This window comes from Colossoma macropomum, unplaced genomic scaffold (assembly GCF_904425465.1).
Source record: "Colossoma macropomum unplaced genomic scaffold, Colossoma_macropomum, whole genome shotgun sequence".
Taxonomy (NCBI): Eukaryota; Metazoa; Chordata; class Actinopteri; order Characiformes; family Serrasalmidae; genus Colossoma; species Colossoma macropomum.
The window spans coordinates 22,000,711-22,020,329 of NW_023494785.1; the positions used below are offsets into that span (position 1 = coordinate 22,000,711).

General features: G+C 38.2%; 1 protein-coding gene across 1 annotated transcript; it reads right to left on the minus strand.

Annotated features, from left to right (window-relative positions):
* Window positions 1–807: 807 nt before the first annotated feature.
* On the minus strand, window positions 808–5,589 carry oprd1b (opioid receptor, delta 1b). Its single transcript, XM_036579242.1, has 3 exons — window positions 5,357–5,589; window positions 2,090–2,445; window positions 808–1,363 (listed from the first exon to the last, which is right to left on the minus strand). Exons 1-3 carry the CDS (start codon window positions 5,587–5,589, stop codon window positions 834–836), a joined length of 1,119 nt encoding a protein of 372 aa, XP_036435135.1. The 3' UTR covers window positions 808–833.
* Window positions 5,590–19,619: the final 14,030 nt, after the last annotated feature.

A 19,619-nucleotide genomic window follows, 5' to 3' on the forward strand; every position in this document is an offset into this window, starting at 1 on the left:
AGCAATGTGTCACGCTGCTGTTTGGTAGGTGCTCTGTATTTATAAGGAGTTTATAAAGACAAACCCTAAGCAGACCTGCTTTCACTCCTGTTACTTTTCCTAGTCTTTTCTCAAGGCACAGAAAGGCACATACAGCAACACTGCCAGCATGAGCAACTTGCTTCCTTTGGCAATCTAGCACCCTTTAGGAAATGGGTATTCACTGTTAATTTCCTTCAATTGTCATATACTGGCTATTAGAGCTAGCAAACAGGAAATTAAACAGAAATTACATATTTTATAACAGCAAGTCATACTTACAAACTGTTTTATACCAGATGTTGTTTTTTAATGTATGGATGTGTGAATTATATTGGTGTGTAGGAGTGAACAGGAGAAAATGCTTTACACTGTCTTAGATCTCCAGAAAATATAAAAGTTAAAGCCTAATGTAATTTTGGGAATGGATTGTTTTAAATATACCTAATACAACTGCAGTTTTGACACACTGTTTGTGACTGTTTTATGCAGATTGTTAAGGTCATGATGAATCTGCTGTATTTTTTGTGTAGGTCCATTTCATTTCAGCAGATCATCTCTTTAAAAACTTTTATTAGTATGTTTTTTCAGTACATCCATAAATCAAAGGTTTTGTTTGAAAGAAACTCGATTCCCACTGATAAATACATGGTGAGAGACTGAAAGAATTCTCAACCAGTGATAACTGGTTGTTAAGAAATTGAAGTTCTACATAAAGAGATTCAGAACTCAGTGGTTGAGATCTGAGTGCCCTCTGACTGTAGGTCCTGTTGCGTCCTGCTTGGTCCTCCAGGCAGCACCTGATCCAGCTCTAGTCATCTTGGCTTCTTCACTGAATGTGATGCGCCGCACACTGAGATGGGTTCTTGGGTGGCATTGCAGGCTCTGGAAAAGTTATTCCGCTCTGTGCAAAAACGAAAGGGCAAGCAAAATTCTCTGAAGCATCTCTTGAAGTTTTCATCAAGGAAAGCATACAACACTGGGTTTAGGCTGCTGTTCATGTAGCCCAGGGCTATACAAAAGTGCCAGCTGATGATCACAAGGGGGTTCTTCTGGTCAATCTCCACCAAGGTTTTTATTATTATAAAGATATGGATGGGTGTCCAGCAGATGATGAAGGCTGCCACTACCACCAGTACCATGCGGGTGATACGTCGTAGGTTCTTGTCCTTCTCTTTGGACCCAGACAGCAGACGCACACTTTTCAGACGCAGGATCATCAGTCCATAGCAGACTGTGATGACCAAAACAGGCACCACAAAGGCAAAGATGAATACGCAAATTTTTGTCACAGTGTCATAATACCAGTCCGGATCTGGAAATTTCAGCATGCAGACAGTTTTACCTAAGGAGAAAGATGGAAAGGTCTTTATATTATCCAGTAATGGGCAATATTAAGGATATCAAAGTCATTAGATCAGCAAATAATAAAGGCAATGTTTATAACTAGCTTACTTCCAAGGAAAAGCCTAGCCAGGAAATCACAAAACAAACCACAGCATTCTATTAGATAGGCCAGCTGTTGTGGTCAGGAAGCTGAAACTTACTTCCTCCTAACAGATTCACCACTACCAGTTTTTAAATGTAAACAAAGAATTCCCTGAACATATGAAAATAAAATTTGGAGTCCCACAAGGCTCTGTTTAAGGACTACTTCTGTTTTCCTTATACACACTGCCACTTATTTATAGGCATGGCATGGAATTACCTTCCACTGCAATGCTGATGACACACAACTGTTCATATCAACCAAGCAAAATGATGAACCCTAACTTAGTAAGACCAGGGACTAAGGAAAGAAAATCACAGACTGGGTGACAAGTAACTAAATAAAAAGAAAAGTAAAAAAACTACATTACTACTACTTGGTCCAAAGGTCTCTAGAAATAAGTTGACTGAATACATGCACATCTCAATGACTTGGCAGTTGTGTTATATGTAGATGGAAAACGTTGGTAGTGCTACTTATTCTGATTTCTCATTCAATGCACATATAGGTTACATAACATTACTAGTCCAATCATTGAAGATCAATTCTGGAAGTACATAGAAAAGTTCTGAAAGCACTTACCCTTGTCGGTCACTCTGGTCACTGCCATGACCATGATTGGAATACCAATGGCAGATGACAGAATCCATATGCAGACATTGATGATCTTTGCTTTGACAGGTGTCCGGAACTCAAGAGCTCTCACTGGGTGGCACACAGCAACGTAACGGTCTACACTCATCATCGTCAGAGTGAAGATGCTAGTGAACATGTTGTAGTAGTCAATGGCAATGACCACTTTGCACAATAGCTCCCCAAAAGGCCAGGTGCTCATCAGATACTTGGCACTCTGGAATGGCAAAGTGCTGGTGGCCAAAGCATCTGCCAGTGCCAAATTAAAGATGTAAATGTTGGTTGCAGTCTTCATCTTTGTGTACCTGTTGAAATACATTGAAATGTTGTACTACAGTGCTACAATACAGGACTGCAGTTTTTCAAATAATAATTTGTTAGCAACTATAATTTGCAGATATTAATTACTTTGGCTGTGGGAATAAAAACAAAATAGAATATTAATGGACAAATGACTTTGACTAATTACATCTGACCATTTTAAATAACAAAGGGCAGTTCAGTTGGTGACTATTTATTATCATGCTTCTTCATAGAAAACAAGAAGTTAAAACTGTGCTATTTACTTTATTTTGACTAAGAACTTAAATTATTTCAGCTGGTTTTTAAAATGGGACATTTATTCATCCTCTCATCCAGCAAGTCATGTCCATCTGGGATGTGTTTTAGAGTAAAAGGAATTCTTTCTATTCATGGATTTAACAGCTTTTTCAATTCTCATCTAATTAAGAGCTCAGAAACAGAAGAAAGTGACATTTTTGCTACAAGAAATGAAAATATAAACTATGTCTTACAAAAGGAATGAGATTTAAGCATATTTTATGATCTTCAAGAAATCTGAGGGGTTGTCAGTTTTAAATCAGCTGTTCATTGAGAGCAGCTGATAGTATCAGGCTTGTTGTGAACAGTAAACCAGTGTTTAGTTTGTAATGCAGTCCTACATAATGACAAGCTTTCATTGAATTAATTAGGCACTCTTCTCCTCTGTGAGTCATTGTGTAATGATCACTTCTTAATTATCTGGGAGAAATCCCTGAGCCTCAACCTGGCAACGACTGACAGTCAACAAGACTGAAAAATAGTTGTGTTTTAATGAACTGCAATGGGAAAAAAATATGTTTTTTTAAAGCACTGATATTTCTATGGGAAGGACATTTTAACCTGAAATATTTCATGAGCATCGTCTATTTCAGTTAATCTTAAATATATTTACAAAGCAGTACATAATTGTCTCTTCTGGTGGCAGGACCAGTGTCATATCCATTAGCATTTCATCCACTAGTCCTGGACTGTCTTTGATCTCAATGAAGCCGTACATAATAAGATATATCTTTATACTTGTTCATTAAAGGCGTTTGATCATTTTATTGCTTATTCTTGTAGTTTTCTGCATTATATTTATTGCTTTGTTTTTCACATTTTAAGGAATAACAGTGTTTTCACTCTTCTACAATATATCTGTCTCTTTATTAGTGACGTACAAGTGGACTTTTTACTTTCTTGGATCAGACCAATTGGGTGAGTTGGGATAAACTATACTAGTTCAGGCTAGTTTACTGCTGCTTCTTTATTATTTTTTGTCACTGTACAAAGAAAAACGTTTCTCCAAAATAGTAACTTAACAGGAGAAGGTAAAAATGTTCTTTACTTTTAATGTAAGTTATTGTAAAGAAGTTTTATTTCTATTGGTCCAGTCATCATGAAATTTTCACACAATGTAAAGGGCAGGTGCCAGGTTCAAATGATGTAGAAAAACAACAATCAACAAAAATGGAGATACATGTTTTTTTAGACAGCAACATTTTATTTCAGCTAAATTTCACTTAAACCTGAAGTAATGCACTCACTAAAGCACCGTATATTTCACATAAACTAACAAAGCTTCATAACTTATGTACAGTATGCCTTTGGTCTTTATTTTAGGAGTCAGTGGATGAAAAAAGCTCATAGTGATGTGGTGCAATAACATATGATGATAATTGCAATGTGAACAGATTTAATGCAATAAGTGGGTCAAAGAGTGCTGTAATATCTCTGCACTGAACTCCACAGAAACTATTATTCATTTTCATGAGCAGTTAATTTACAAAGCACGATCTGTCAAATCAGTGAATCAGACAGACCCCTTCATTTTTCTCTTTTGCAAAACTCTGTTTTTCCCTTGTCATATTTCATTATGTGCCAGGATTAAATTTGAGTTTGAAAGCCGCATCTCACAGTTTGAGATAATTGTGTCGGGCCTCGAGTGCCCTTGTGGATGCAAATGGGAACGTGCTCATCATGTTAGCAGAAAAAAGTGGGCTGGGGTGACGGTGTAGCACTGCACACAAAACAACTCCTGTAGTGCAAGTGCTTTGGTCACATGGCCTCCATCAGTGTTACATTTGCACTGCACAAGCACCTAGTGCACTTTACGTTTGACACGAAATGCCACTTTAAGTAGAATTTGCCATCACAATGTGAATGTTATTATTATTTAGTAGGTGTGGGATATTACGCAATGACAAGAAGGGCTCTAGAGTTGAAAAATGTTTTTGTTTCTTACAGGAGAGGATTCTTGACATTCAGTATTGTATTGATTGTCCATGTTCTGTTAGTATGTCTATTATGGGATGCTTTTAAAATGTGCTGATATGTGGAGAAAAGAGAGTGTTTGGACTGACTCCTACTGTGCCTGCTGAGTGGCAAGCTGTCACCACTCCCTTGAGGAAATCACAATCTCTCTCTCTTTCTCTCTCTCTCTCTCTCTCTCTCTCTCTCTCTTTGTATATATACAAACATATATGTATGTATATGTATGTATATGTGTACATGTGTATAGCTCCTTCTCTCTTCCTTTATCATCCTGCCACTCTTCTTCCCATCATTACTCCACTGAAATGTCACTGCACACATTGTTTGTCCACAGTGAAGCTCATCAGTGAGTTGTGGTTCAGAAAACCATTAGATTGCTCTTTGTAATGAAATCTCTCATTATCAGCAGCATGCAAATAACTTGGCTGTCACATCTAAACGCAGCAGTGGACATTAAAACAGTATAAAAGCTGCAGCACCTGACAATGACAGTCTTCTATTTAAACGCCAACTCCAGTGTGTTTTACTGGGTTAAATGCCAGATGATTCGTTGATAGAAATCGGCAGTGTCATTTACTTCAGAGGTACCCGCACCGGTCCTACACACTGAGTAAAACATGTAATGTGTGTGTCACTCCTTACCTGACCACGCCGTACATAACGAGCAGGTTTCCGAGGAGCCCCAGCACGCAGATGGCTGAGTACAACGCCGTTATGGAGATGGCCATCAGCAGGGCTGTGGATCCGCTCATAGCGCTCTGCTCTTCGCTCCTGTTGGTCAGAAGTCCGGCTGATTCTTCCGAAAAGTTGGAGTTGTAGGGCATCGCTGAATAGAAATCTTCAGCACCGCTTACAGTCACCGCTGGAAACTCCATTGCGCACCAAAGAATTTGAACGTTTTATTGAATGACTTCAGCAGACTCAGGACTCACGCTCCTGTGGTGGAGATGTGTGAGTGTGTGCTGTCTCTGCTGAGACTGTAGAAGAAATGACGAGTTTTCCGCTTTCCTCCAGTCCTCCCCTACATGTTTGGCTCTGCAGGCTGTTGTGGGTGTGCTGAGCACTAACGCGCAATTTAGAACCTCCCAGGAGACTCAGCTGGGTCTCTTTCTGATACTGTTTCGCTCAGCTGAAGCCAGTTTCACATTCACTTAAGAGTAGCTACTACACAGCAAGAGCTCAGCTCCCTATACTGAGGAATAAAGCTAAAAATCACAGCATGTTCCTGGTAAAAGCTAATATATAAATTGTGTTATTCTCCATATATATTCACAATTTTTTACCCATGGTAAAGACGAGTAAAAAGGGCTATAATAAATTCACCTTTTGGTGGATTAGCTTAATCTCACATTGAAAAATGAGAAAAATCCAAATTTAATTAAAGTAAATGCATTCTAGTTTAACAAAACCACAATTATTGGCACCCCTGCATTTAATACTTTGTAAAACACCACTTAGACTTCTCCTATAACATCTCATAAGGTTGAAGAATGCAGAGCAGGGAGTTTGAGATCCTTCCTCCACAGAATCTCTCCAGATCGTCCAGAGTCCTAGGTCCTCTCTTGTGCACTCTCCTCTTTAGCTCGCCCTACAAGTTTTCTATTGGGTTTAGATCAGGGGACAGACATGGCCATGGCAGAAGTTTGAGTTTGCGTTCAGTAAACCATTTTTGTTTTTATCTAGATGTATGTTTTGGATCACTGTCCCGCTGGAAGATCCAGTAGCAACCCATTTTTAGTTTCTTGGCAGAGGCAGACAGATTTTGATTTAAAATGTTCTGGTCTTTCATGGACTCCATGATACCATGTATCCTAACGAGGCCACAAGGGCCTTTGGAGGAAAAACAGCCCCACAACATCACTGACCCTGCTGGGGGACTTTATATCCCTCCAACCTACACTTGACATTGGGCATGGTAACCATGGGCTCATGTGTGGCTGCTTCAGAGTGTCCCATTCTATTGGCTCCACTTAGAAGGGATGTCTACAGACATTTGAACATATAGCGTATTTTGGTACTCCACCTGTTCTAGCAGTAAAAGCTAGTATCAGTGCTTCTTTATGTAACTTCATGCTGTTATTCATATTGGCCTATTATGACTTCTCTTTCTAGCATCATACTCCTGTCCTTGATGCTGAATAAGAGTGAGATCTTAGAGCCTGGGGCTGAGTGGACGGAAGGCAGTATTAGAGAAAGATAACCTTGTCCAAGGTGCTGAATTTTCCTCTTATGATCAAAACTCCATTAATAGAGTCCTATATGAGGACTTTAGCATGCATAGAGAGCTGGTGCTGTTGAGGCATGTGATTGGGCTCTAGAAAATCAGAACAAACTCAATGACTGATGAAAAATATGAGTGATGAAATATGATTAAATTCCTCATGCTGTTGCAAAATATGAAGGGCATCAAGTTATTGGTTCTGCTGTAGCATCTTAGTGAGAGTGAATTGACCTAAAGTTAGAAAAGCCTTTAAAGAGTTTTTATACTTTAACATTAGTCATCTAATCATGCTACTCTGCATCCATCTTATGGGAAATCTAACATCAACACCATCATAGCAAACACTGCTTGAAGCACAAATAGCAATTTTAAAATTTTAAGGCTGCGTTCATAAATGTATGTGCATGTTTGTGCTGACTGTGGGTCCCTAATGCATTTCCAGCTACAGAGTTAACCAGGTTCTAACATTAGACCTGGAAAACAATAAAGCCATGAAATTTGTCATCTTATAATATAAGACTATAATATGTCTGAAATCACCTCCCACTGGTACTGTGGTAATGTGATTCTGTGGAAAAGCCTGCGGAAACTGAGCTTTAACAAATTATTAAATGAGAAAATGACTGCATAATGGATAAACATGAGATCTGATTCATGAATGATAGACATTTTCCCTGTTCAGCACTTGCCCTTTATATACCCAACACACTTCATAGCACTTTGTCATCTACTTTCTAACATGTCGTAAAGGGGGATATCAATTTTCTGCCATGACTGAAGTAACTAAAAAGTAATTGTCATTCACTCACAGCATATTCCACTAATGTACAGTAGCAGTCAAAAGTTTGAATGCAGCTGACTGACTGTTTGTTTAGTCATTGTGATCTAAAGGACTAGGTGTAAATGCTTGAAAGTTACATGAAGCTGCTTGAATGCCCAAAGTGCTGCACCAAGACAAACAGTAATGTTATGAGGAATAGGAAACATAAAGTTATGATGTTTTTGTTCTTTGGTATTTTGTAGTTTTGATGTCTTTGTTACTATTCTAAAATGTGGAAATAGTAAAAGTGGCAGGGTCTGTAAAACTATGCCATGCCATGTTCCACCTGTCTGTAAAGCCCTTTAAGCTGCCACCAATGAAAAGTGCTCTTTAAATATTTATTATTATTATTATTATTATTATTATTATTATTATTATCCAACATAAAATACAATTTGGTCGCCAAGAAATATATATGAAATAATATTAATATATTAATGAAATAATTATTGTGTCTAGGACAATAAACAGTGTGTGTGTGTGTGTGTGTGTGTGTGTGTGTGTGTGTGTGTGTGTGCGTGTGTATTAAAATTTCTCATCTTCACCTTTCTTATCATATCTATTAGCTCAACAGCTCCTGAAGCTCCTGACTACTGAGAAGGAGTGCATTATCATTTTTATTTGTTTGTTTGTTTGTTTGTTTTGTTCTCTACCATCAACAAGTTAGGTGTTTCTCTTCTAAAGTGTCCTTCTGTACTACACAGGGAAAAGGAATGGCATCTATCAGGCAGTAAATGTGGTCTGATAGATTGCTGCTGTGTGAAACTGCACGCTGCCATATCTGGATGACAGTGAATGATGGATCTCCATTACACATCATTTAGAGTTACACAACATGCTTAGTCACTGTGGGAACTGTTGATGTCAAGCTGGCTTTCAGTTTCCTGCCAAACTGTAAAATAGATCCTCTTTTCTGTGCAGTGTTGTTGCTTTCTACCCCTATTTATCAGTTCAAACAAATGATGTATTTGTCTTTTTGTCTAACATTTCATCTTTATGTCAGTAACTATGTACAATATGGGAATTCAACACCAAATGATAGATATTAAAGATTTTAGGGAGTGGGAGATAATCCTTTTGGTCTTTATGCAAATATTCTCCAACAGGGAATAAATGTCTAATTACTTTTTAAGGCTCTTGATTACTTTAAGCTTTTATAAGACTTTCATGAGACTGCTGACCTTTTCTGTGGATTAGCATTTGCCTGGTGTTTACTAAGCTCTTTATTTTCACAAATCTCAAGAGAATAAATTACACATGGATATTTTTAGTAGAATTTAATAAATGATGAAAGAAAAGAAAAAGAAAAATTTTCATCCATCATAACATTCAGCAAATATTTCAAGATACTTATGCAAACATCATAAAAGTCACACAGTCTGATATAATACTACAAAAATTATCATTTCATTTCAAACAAGCAGGAGCACACCAGGTTCTATTTGTTTAATCAGTTGATCTCAGTCTTTGAACAGCTGATCATGTGTGCTTTTGCTTTGTTGGACTAAAAAACCTACAGCCACACTACAGCTTTGCAGATAAGACTGGACACCCAATCATAAGATGAGTTGTCATGGGAATCTATTAGTCAACACTTATGTGATACATGTTTTACTCTAACTCATAGCTTTTTTGGAGGGCACAGGATCACCTAATTTTTGATTCCATGCTATATCAGTAGCTGTCAGTAGCTCCCAAGATGCAAATGCAAACAACAGGTTCTAACCAGTTATTAATGTCACCCAACTAATAAGTGACTCAACACATATAAAGAGAAAGTAGCAGATCTCAAGAAACATTGGAGCCTGCTGCCTTAAAGCTGCACAAAAATAGCCTATCCAGACCATCCCACTTCCCGCATCCAATCAGGTTTCTAGCCATCTTTTCTCCATATTACTATAGGAAAACTACACTTGACCTTAAACGTGCAATCAGCAATTATGAAAGGAAAACCCTGACCTTTTCAATACTGCCCTGCAGAATCTGAAAAATAGCAAAGTAATACAGAGCTTATGAAACATCTGGGACCCAAAGCTCTGAAATGGCTGACCCGATTCTACACCAAAGTTATAATCACAAATGCAATTATGTAGATTTGATAAAGAGTTAAAATCATTGCTTTTTCCAAAGACTGAAAAGGATCTTTTCAGCTGGCATAAAGCTTTCCTGCTAAAGTAGTCTAACCTCAGGCAACAGACTTTATTGGAAATCTGCTCATCTGCTCACCATTTGCAGGTTAAGATAATCTAGAAGTAATTGGAAAAGACATATAAGTACTCTCCCACAAGGTTCTGCACTTTCCCCAGGTGATGATATCTGATAATCAGGTATACTGATGATATCCAGGAATATATTGTACAACATGGCACCTTAATCCAAGTTTGTTTTGTTTTGTTTTGTTGTGTTTTTTTTGTTTCATAATTTCATAATCAGTGGAACAGTACTGTGCCTAGCACCTATTTGGCTCAGACACATGCTTTACATGGACACTATTCTAAATAGAAACATAACTGTAATCATGAACTCTGATTCCCTGTACTGGCGAATATGAACCCTTTATCCATAAGGAGCAGAACATAAGTCACCAGCTCCTATACTGATTTGTGTACCATTCAGACAGCTAATCAGGAAGAAACTTCTGAGCACTTAAATTTCACAACCTCTTGGAAAAAAAGAACTCACATCATGCCATACCCCACCCAATAAGCCTCCCAAGTTTCCCCTGATTCAGCCTCCTAAGACGAAAATACTCAGTACTGATTTTGCACTGGCCGTGGCCTCATCTTAGCTCATGTTTACTGATGAGGTAGCAGCCTAAGTCCAAAGAGCACAGCATCCTTGGCCCTAACAGTAATTTGCAGAGAATTGCTAATAATTGAAAGTTCAAAGTCTTTCCTCTCCACAAATTAGGAGAAGGATTAGGAACACTGCACACCTGCACTCTGCTGATAAAAATGAGAAGATGGTGCTATTTAGTCCACATGCTACCTACTACATTGTTTGACTTATAAAAATAAAACAATACAGGGTCGTGTTTATTGCTGTGGATTATGGTGATGATATAATATGCACTAATGTTAAATACCTTCATGAATACATTCATGTCTTTGTGGTATTCTCAGAGCAGCCACAAAGTTTTTTTTAGCTTTTATTTCTTTCATCACATTCCCAGTGGCTCAGAAGTTTACATACACATGGTTAGTATTTGGTAGCATTGCCTTTAAATTGTTTGACTTGAGTCAAAAGTTTCGGGTAGCCTTCCACAAGCATCTCACAGTAAGTTGCTGAAATTTTGGGCCGTTCCTCCTGACAGAACTGGCATAACTGAGTCAGGTTTGTAGGTCTCCGTTCTCACACGTTTTTTCAGTTCTGCCCATAAATGTTCTATCTGTGATTGAGGTCAGGGCTTTGTGATGGCCACTCCACTACCTTCACTTTGTTGTCCTTAAACCATTTTGCTACAACTTTGAAAGTATGCTTGGGGTCAAATTGGAAGACCCATTTGTGCCAATGTCTTGGGATGTTGCTTCAATATGTCCACCTAATTTTCCTTCCTCTTAATGCTCTCTATTTTGTCACCTGCACCAGTCCCTCCTGCAGCAAAACACCCCCACAACATGATGCCGCCCCCATGCTTCATGAGTGGGATGATGTTCTGTGGCTTACAAGCCTCCTCCTTTTTCCCTCATGCATAATGATGGTCATTATGGACAAACAGTTCTTTTTTTGGTTTCATCAAAGCAAAGGACATTTCCCCAAAAAGTAAGATTTTTGTCCCCATATGGATTTGCAGACTGTAACCTGGCTTTTTTATGGCAGTTGTGGCTTCTTTCTTGCAGAGCAGCCTTTCAGGTCATGGTGATAAACAGATTTTACTGTTGATATAAATAATTTTATACCTGTTACTTCCAGCATCTTCACAACGTCATTTGCTGTTGTTCTTTTCGCAACAAAGCGTGTTCATCTCTAGGAGAAAGAACGTGTCTCCTTCCTGAATGTTATGACAGCTGCATGGTCACACAGTGTTTAAACTTGCATATTAATTACAAACCTTCTAGGCACTTTAGGTTCTGTACTGGTCATATGTAACTTCCACACATCACATCTGCAGTACATTGAAAGTTAAAGGTGCTGTGATGAAAATGCCCTTATTTGAGGGCTATACATGGTGAAACAGTGGCCAGGATTAATTGTCACTAATGTGAGGGACAGAACAAATCACGAATACTATTAGCATCTAATCAGTTTTCCCTGCTCTTGCCACAAACAGAGATAATGAATTCAGTCCTGGGGGAGCTCTATAGAAGAGAGGCCCTCAAGATCTCTCTGTTCAAATTGAAAGTCTTTGGAATCACTGCACTATATTTTGCGGTGATGAAACAAGTACATATACTGCAATGCAGTGTCAGCAGTATTGAGGTAGGCTGTTTGATATTTCTGTGTATTAGTGAGCCATAGAGGATCATGTTATAGCATTCATCGTCTACATGCTGCACATCCTATAAATAGATTTTTTCATCCACCAAACATAATGATTACCATGGTATTTAGTTTGTGCCACCATAAACGCTAAAAACTACAGAACCTAAAGTTTGACTACTAAGAAAGAAATAGTTCAGAGGTCTCAAGGACTGAGTTTATCTTAGTTATACAAGGTTTTTTTTTTGTTAAGCTACATTTCTATTTCATTCATATGTATTATTCTCAGATACACATCTAATTCTTCCAATGAGAATTTATGTTTTTAATTTATCCTAAATGCTTTTTTCTGTTCCCATTATTTCAATTCCCCTGGGGAAAGCGATTCTTTCTGTACATGATGCAGTAATGTATCTCTCTGTGACATCCTCAGAGCTTGGCTCTGATGGTGGTGTTAGCCTGAAGGGAACAGAGCAATAGATGTGCAGATGAATGAGACATGTCTGTGAGGACTGATTAGATCTCTGTGTTCTCCTATTAAAATGGTGCTATCAGCAACTCAGAGCACAAGAGGCACTCTGCTGTCTTCCTGACAAGAACATGTCCATGCTGACACTTTTCTCTCATTGGCTGTGTGGATGGGCTGTGGCTGCACAAATAGACTCAATCTGTCTTTATATCTTCAGCTTTTGTCCAATTTACTAAATGCAGACAGGGTTGTAAGAGATCTATTTTCCTCCACTCTTAAAACTAGAAGCCAAAAGGCTCTAAAGGTTCTTTGGTGCAAAGAAGAACCATGTTTGGTTTCCTAAAGAACATTTCAGCACATGATTGTTTGAAGGAACACTCCAGCGTTTTTCAGCTGAATCTCTATGTACCTCATTTGTAGAGTAAGGTCACTTATCACAGACAAAAATGCAGGCAATTTTCCCTGAACTGAAAGAACTGAACCCGCTGACTCCAAGCACTTTTATATTAGAAGCCAATGGGTAGTGTACTTCAAGTCAATGGATTTAAGCTCAGAGAAAAGCATCTAAATTGTTGTGTGTGTCAAGCGACCATATGCTACAAGTGCAGCGGAAAGATTAGGCTGAAAAACACTGGAGTGTTCCTTTCATGAACAAAATGCTCTTTACCTCTCTGCACCATTATTGGTAAGAGTGTAGTTCTCTTATACATCTGAATTTTGGGCTCCTGTATGTCCTCTGGGGGCAGCATGGTGGCACAGTGGGTAGCGCTGTCGCCTCACAGCAAGAATGGACTGGGTTCGATTCCCGGCCGGGTGACCAGGGTCATTTCTGTGTGGAGTTTGCCTGTTCTCCCCGTGTCTGCGTGGGTTTCCTCCCACAGTCCAAAAACATGCAGTCAGGCCAATTGTACATGCTGAATTGCCCCTAGGTGTGAGTGAATGGGTATGTCTGTCTGTCTGCTGCCCTGTGATGGACTGGCGACCTGTCCAGGGTGTATCCTGCCTTCCGCCCAATGACAGCTGGGATAGGCTCCAGCACGACCCAGAAGGATAAGCGGTTTTTATGTATGTCCTCTGTTTTCTCTTTGTTACAAGCTTTTCTCTTCTATTGATTGGTGTTTTCATTTCTACGGTGCTGTTATATTGTTGCAATTTTTTGCGCTTTCTGCCAGCAACCAATAAAATAAATGTCACTTCACAGTCATGGAGAAAACAGCATGCTCAGTTAAGGATAGGGGCCTATTTGAACTTCTAAAAATAAGTTTTATTTTCAGTACTTTTGTCACTTATGAAACAATAACAGTTTAAAATAAAAGTCCACAACCACATAAGGAAATAGTTGTGTCCTCTGGGGCTATAAGCACTGCCAAAAATCTCGAGGGAGTGAATAAAAAGCACAAGAAATGCAATTTTGCATAGATTTCTGCTCAGTCAAGCAAGAGTCTGTTCTGCTGTCCCACAGGGTCACTCCAGTCTGCTCTAATAATAAACATATAAAGCCAAGTAGAAGAACAGGATGTACTGACGCGTGTATACAATTCTTTTTCTTTTTTCCATTTTAAAGTCTCTATATAATGTATTTACAGTTCCTCAATCACTCACGCATCATACAAAATGCATGGCTTGTTAATATTCACCATGCTTTCCTTTTCACTCTCTCTCTCTCTCTAGTACTGTGCTTTTACTTTATAATTGCTCTAGGCATTCGTCCACTGTGCGAATGGTAATCGCCTCATCAGAGCGTCCTCACTGAGGTCAGTGCTGTGCCGCTGCAAATGCATGTCCACATTGCTGTAATGGATTTAGTGTCAGCGAGGTTTAGAGATGAGATGAATTTCTCAGAGCGAGCCAAATATGAACTTATCTGCCTGGCAACATATCTTCACACTGAGAGACATTACCCAGAACACAATTAAGCAACCTCACACAGGAGAGTTCACAAAAGATGGGATCACAGGTTCAGATTGCTTTAGATGCTTTAGTTTCCGCGATGCTTTGATAATTTCACCTACAGACACCTACATGGGATTTTTTTTGTCTGTGCTTTGTCTCAGTTTAAACCTTCTTCAAGGACACTTGGACACGGTTCAGTTTGACAGTATGGTTGAGTGAAAGTGAGTTTGACTGGGTTTGTTCACCAGAAATTGTTCTAGTAATTCACACAGTGAAACAGTTCTGTAGTTATTTAGTTTGCTAGAAAAAAAGCTCATGCTGAAGTAATTAAACACTGAAGTAATATACAGTCAGTACAATCTTACTATACAGAGAGTCTTTCCTGAACTTTGTATCAGTTAGTAGCAGGAAAAATAATTTTTATAAGGTGTTATTAAGGTGACTTCCCCTCACTGTTACCACCTGTCTGTGGAGGGAGTAATAGGAATATATATATATGTATACAGTTGCATGCAAAAGTTTTAACACCCTGATTAAATTACATGTTGATTTTATAAGTGAAAATAAGTTAACACATCTACAGGGAACAAACTTAAATATGGCATTTTTCTGTTAGCGCACAATTTCTAACATATACATAGGTACACACACACACACACATGTATAAATATACATAAGCTCACAATCCCGCTCTGAGTTAGCTTGTACAGGGAGATTCACTTGAAAGAGGCCCCAAATATTCGGTTGTAACTCCAGTTAGGATGAAGCAATCTGAAGCAAAAAAATATGCTACATGCCTGACGTATGTGTAATCGATTGCATTACATGCGATGCTGGAAGTGGTCACCGTTTTCTGCCAGACACTTGAAGGGGTACGGGGGTTTGCACCCGGAAGTTGCAAACAGAGGTTAAACGTTGCAACGGCTGTCCGGCGCCTACCTCATCCCTCCGACTCAGGGGCATCCCGGCTTGCTCGAAGCTCCATATACTGAGAAGCACATAGCATGTTGTTTCGTTCAGATTGCTTCATCCTAGAGAGAGTTATTACAGAATATTCGGGGCCTCTTTTGAGTGAATATTCCTATATATATATATCTATATATATATATATATATATATATATATATATATATATATAGATATATAGATAGATAGATAGATAGATAGATAGATATGGACGCAAGCTAACAACAACTTATTGATAATAAATTTGATAAAATGTTCCAAGAGCCTCTTCTGCTCTGCATTACCATGCCTTCTGTGCTCCCACATCAGCAGAATGAGTCAATAGCAGGATACAACATAGTCTCCCTTTCAAAGGTTAGCCATCCCTGTGACCCGTACAAGCTTTTATTCAGACAGAAAAGATATATGTCCCCTGATATGGTCTCAGCCTACATATGTTTATAGCTGGACACTGTATTCATGCAAAATAGTTTTCCACATGGGCCTAGTAACAGTATATACTGCATGCACACTGCCTATTTTATCCTGAGTCTGACCCAAAGACTATGTGAGACCCAGTGTGGACATACATTACATACAGGGGTGGACATATAACAAGAACATACTAATGCATTAATATCAAGTACTCAATAAGGAGTGAAGCCATCCTTTGCCTTCATAACAGCTCCACTCCTAAATTGTGTGTAGGGTTATTGGACCATTCCTCAAGAACTAAATCCTCTAATCCCTTAAGGGATGATGATGGAAAAGGATGATGGCACACACACTGCCTCAGAATGTCCTATAAAGGTCCAGTTCAGTGCCTGATGTGTAGATCTAGCGATTTAGTAGGCCATTGAAGGCATTTTACTTCACCACGGTGTTTATGGAGCCACTCTTGGATTTGTTTAGCTGTGTGTATGGAGGCATTACCATTTTAGAATATGTGAACATGAAGAGGGAACAGTGTTTGCACTGTAGGGTGCACATGGTCCTATAAAATTGCTTCATAAATTGCCTGTGGAAACACTTAAGTCTTTTTTAATGACATGGTTTAGAGGTTTCATCCTTCTATATACATACTGACTGTATCAGAAAATGGTGCTTCTTATGTCTATTTTCTCAGAAATATGCTAGCGAATGACACTCTGCTTTTAAACATTGTATATTCATGAATATTATAATGTGTATTACAGATACACATCATAATATTTTATATTTAAGACGATAATGTCAAGCAGAATGCATTATAGCAGTTCTGAGTACACATTATCTAGCAACCAAGTAAAATATTGCTTACCAAGATGGCACAACATGCACATGAGTATGGACACTTCATTTCCTGCTTCTGCTTCTTTGCCCATAAGCTATCAGCTTTCAAACTGCAACATGCCAATCCTCAACAGTATGTCTGTATACAAGCCTTAAGACTTTACCTTCCGCAAAAAAGAGACAAAAAGTGCACAAAACCATCTACTCATTGATTGCGTCAAGGGATTTGCTCACAAAGTCCAAGTTAACAAAGGTGAAACTCACATGCCAGAAACGTGGTGGTCTGTGTATCTGAGGAAAAGTGTCACACGAACTTTAGCACTTTTTTTTTTCAATGACAATTTGTTAACATATCCTCACAGGATCAAAACATAAATGTGCCATTTTTCTGCAAATTTTAGATGTCATAATTATGGAAATCATTGATCTCTTCATTAGTAACTCAAGAGATTTTAGAAAATGTGTTAATATTGTTAAAAAAAATTAAAATTGGAACAACATAGAACATTTTATTTGGTTAAATCAGGCCATTTTGATCTTCTCTTTATGCTTGCTTTCTCAGAAAAAGATGGTCCCTCTGAATTTACTCCTATTTCCCCAAGTTTCCTATTTAGCTAGACATAATACCTTCATCATGCACAGGTGTGTCCACTTTAGCGTCCACTTTAGCATCCATTTTGCCCTGCATATACCTTATATAACTTGTCCCTCTTCTCCACATCAGTTCTTCTCAAGATGCAGAACACGCTGCACCAGTTGGAAAGGAATGTACTGAGGAGCATAAACTGCTTAGGAAGAGAACTGATGGTGAGACCAGCGATATAAGACTAAAGAGTAAGTTTCAGAAAAGAAATCTGTGTTGGACTGAATGGCACTTTCTGAGTCTCTGAGTTGGAGTTAATGTATTATAGATTTGTTTCTGCTAACATTTTTTACATAACAAGTAGAGAGTAGTGGCCCTTCAATGTTGGTCAATCTTGCCTTGTTTAATCGAAAAAATCTCCATGTCACACACCGCAAAAGAGAACTAACATCAGCTAATAGCAGCTTTGTCTGTCGAAAACACTGTCATGGAGAATCTAAGAAAAAAGTTTTTCATTTGTTCTATACTACTCTTTTTGTACCAAATAAGGAAGCAAGGGCAGGGCATTTAATGCATCAGTAAATACAATTCATTAATCTAATTCTTGTGGTATTCATGTGGTATTTCTTTTATTATCATACCCCTTGTATATCCCCACTGCATGGCTAATTATTTGACTGGAAATATAGGCCTATAGTACAGAGCCAAAACATTTTTTATTAGTTTGGCTCTGTATTCAAGCACAAATTAAATACTGGGTTTGAAATGAAATTGGTAATGCATTTAAAATGCACATCTGCCTTAATTCAAGCATGTTTACATCTATGTAGGCTAAATTATATAGGAAGCACAGCTGGATGCTCCATGTTTCTTGGTTAGTTGTGTGTTGCTATATTAGTTAACAAAGTTTAACAAATCATCTACAGGTGATTCTTAAAAGACAATTTCATTGGTTTTGCAAAGTTTATAATTTAGTGGTTGAGATATAAACAAAGTCATTAGAGTTGTTTGATATGAAACAGTTCTTTGGGTTCTTTACAGTAATGGTGATAGGAACCTCGGGTCACAATGTCTCCAATGCATATGTAGCCATTTTATTTGCTATCCAAAACCATCAATGAACCTACAGATCTACAGATCAGAGTTTTTATATACATATATGTGTTGGTAATAGTAAAACAGATAAATGTGAAACTATATGACTTCTTTGGGGACTTTTCTCAAAACAATCACGTTTCAGGCACCAGACAGCATATTCATGACCATTTCATGTCATAACTTTATCTAATGCAGCTTTTAACTTCAGACATCTGGTTCATATCACCGTCACTGTGAACAATTCTGACTCTATTTAAGTTTCTTTAGAATGTAGCACTTCACATCAAACCACTCTGAGTGACTTTGTATCTTACTGATTTCAACTTGAATTCTCCTTCAATGTAGAATATGCATCTGGAATCTGTTGCTGTTAACTCTCAACACATGGAGGAAAAAGGTGTGTGAATACAGCAGGTCATCATAAGATTTACTCAGTCAGAGACAGGCAGAACATTAGATGCATCAAAACTTTAACAAGCAAGAACACACTGTTAAGTTTAGAATTAGCAAACAACCTGCCAGACAAAGGAGGACCACAATCAAGAATAACAGAAAGATGCTTCAAACTCAAACAAATCAAGAGCATTATATGTATGCATAGTGTCAAAGAATACACCCAGGAAGAATATATCATCTCGGAGTGTTTACTGCAAAAGGAAAACCACTGATAAGCCTCAAGAACAGAAAGGTTACAGTCTGTTAGGAAGTGTGTAAAAAAGCCTGGAGAATTCTGGTATTCTAGTCTTTTGTACAGAGGAAGCAAAGATTACAAGAGTACCAGAGTGGCAGAATAGGTGCAATCTTCTTGACTCCCCAAGTCAATCATCTGGCATAAATCCCACTGAGCGTGCATTTCATGAAAAGAAGAAAAGATAAGCATGAACTGACAATGCCTACATTACAGACGTGGCAGAGCATCACCAGGATAGATATGCATCATCTAGTGATGTCTATGGGTCATCAACTGCAAAAGATTTGCAATTAAGTCTTAACAATTATAATTTTATCTAGCGTATGTTAATTTGTCTAAAATATGTTGGGGCGACTATGAATTAATGACTTTCTTCTGTACTTTAATCTCATACTCATTGTTTCACTTCAAATCTAGTGTGCAGACTACACTGTACATTGTCCTCACATTCATACATTTAGTATTACAATATGGCTCTAGTATCTAGTTTAGGT

Coding starts and splice junctions, on each gene's coding strand:
- oprd1b (XM_036579242.1), bottom strand. CDS start 5,589: ATGGAGTTTCCAGCGGTGACTGTAAGCGGTGCTGAAGATTTCTATTCA. Junction 2,446..5,356: donor GTTATGTACGGCGTGGTCAG/GTAAGGAGTGAC, acceptor GTATTTCAACAG/GTACACAAAGATGAAGACTG. Junction 1,364..2,089: donor GACCAGAGTGACCGACAAGG/GTAAGTGCTTTC, acceptor CTTTCTCCTTAG/GTAAAACTGTCTGCATGCTG.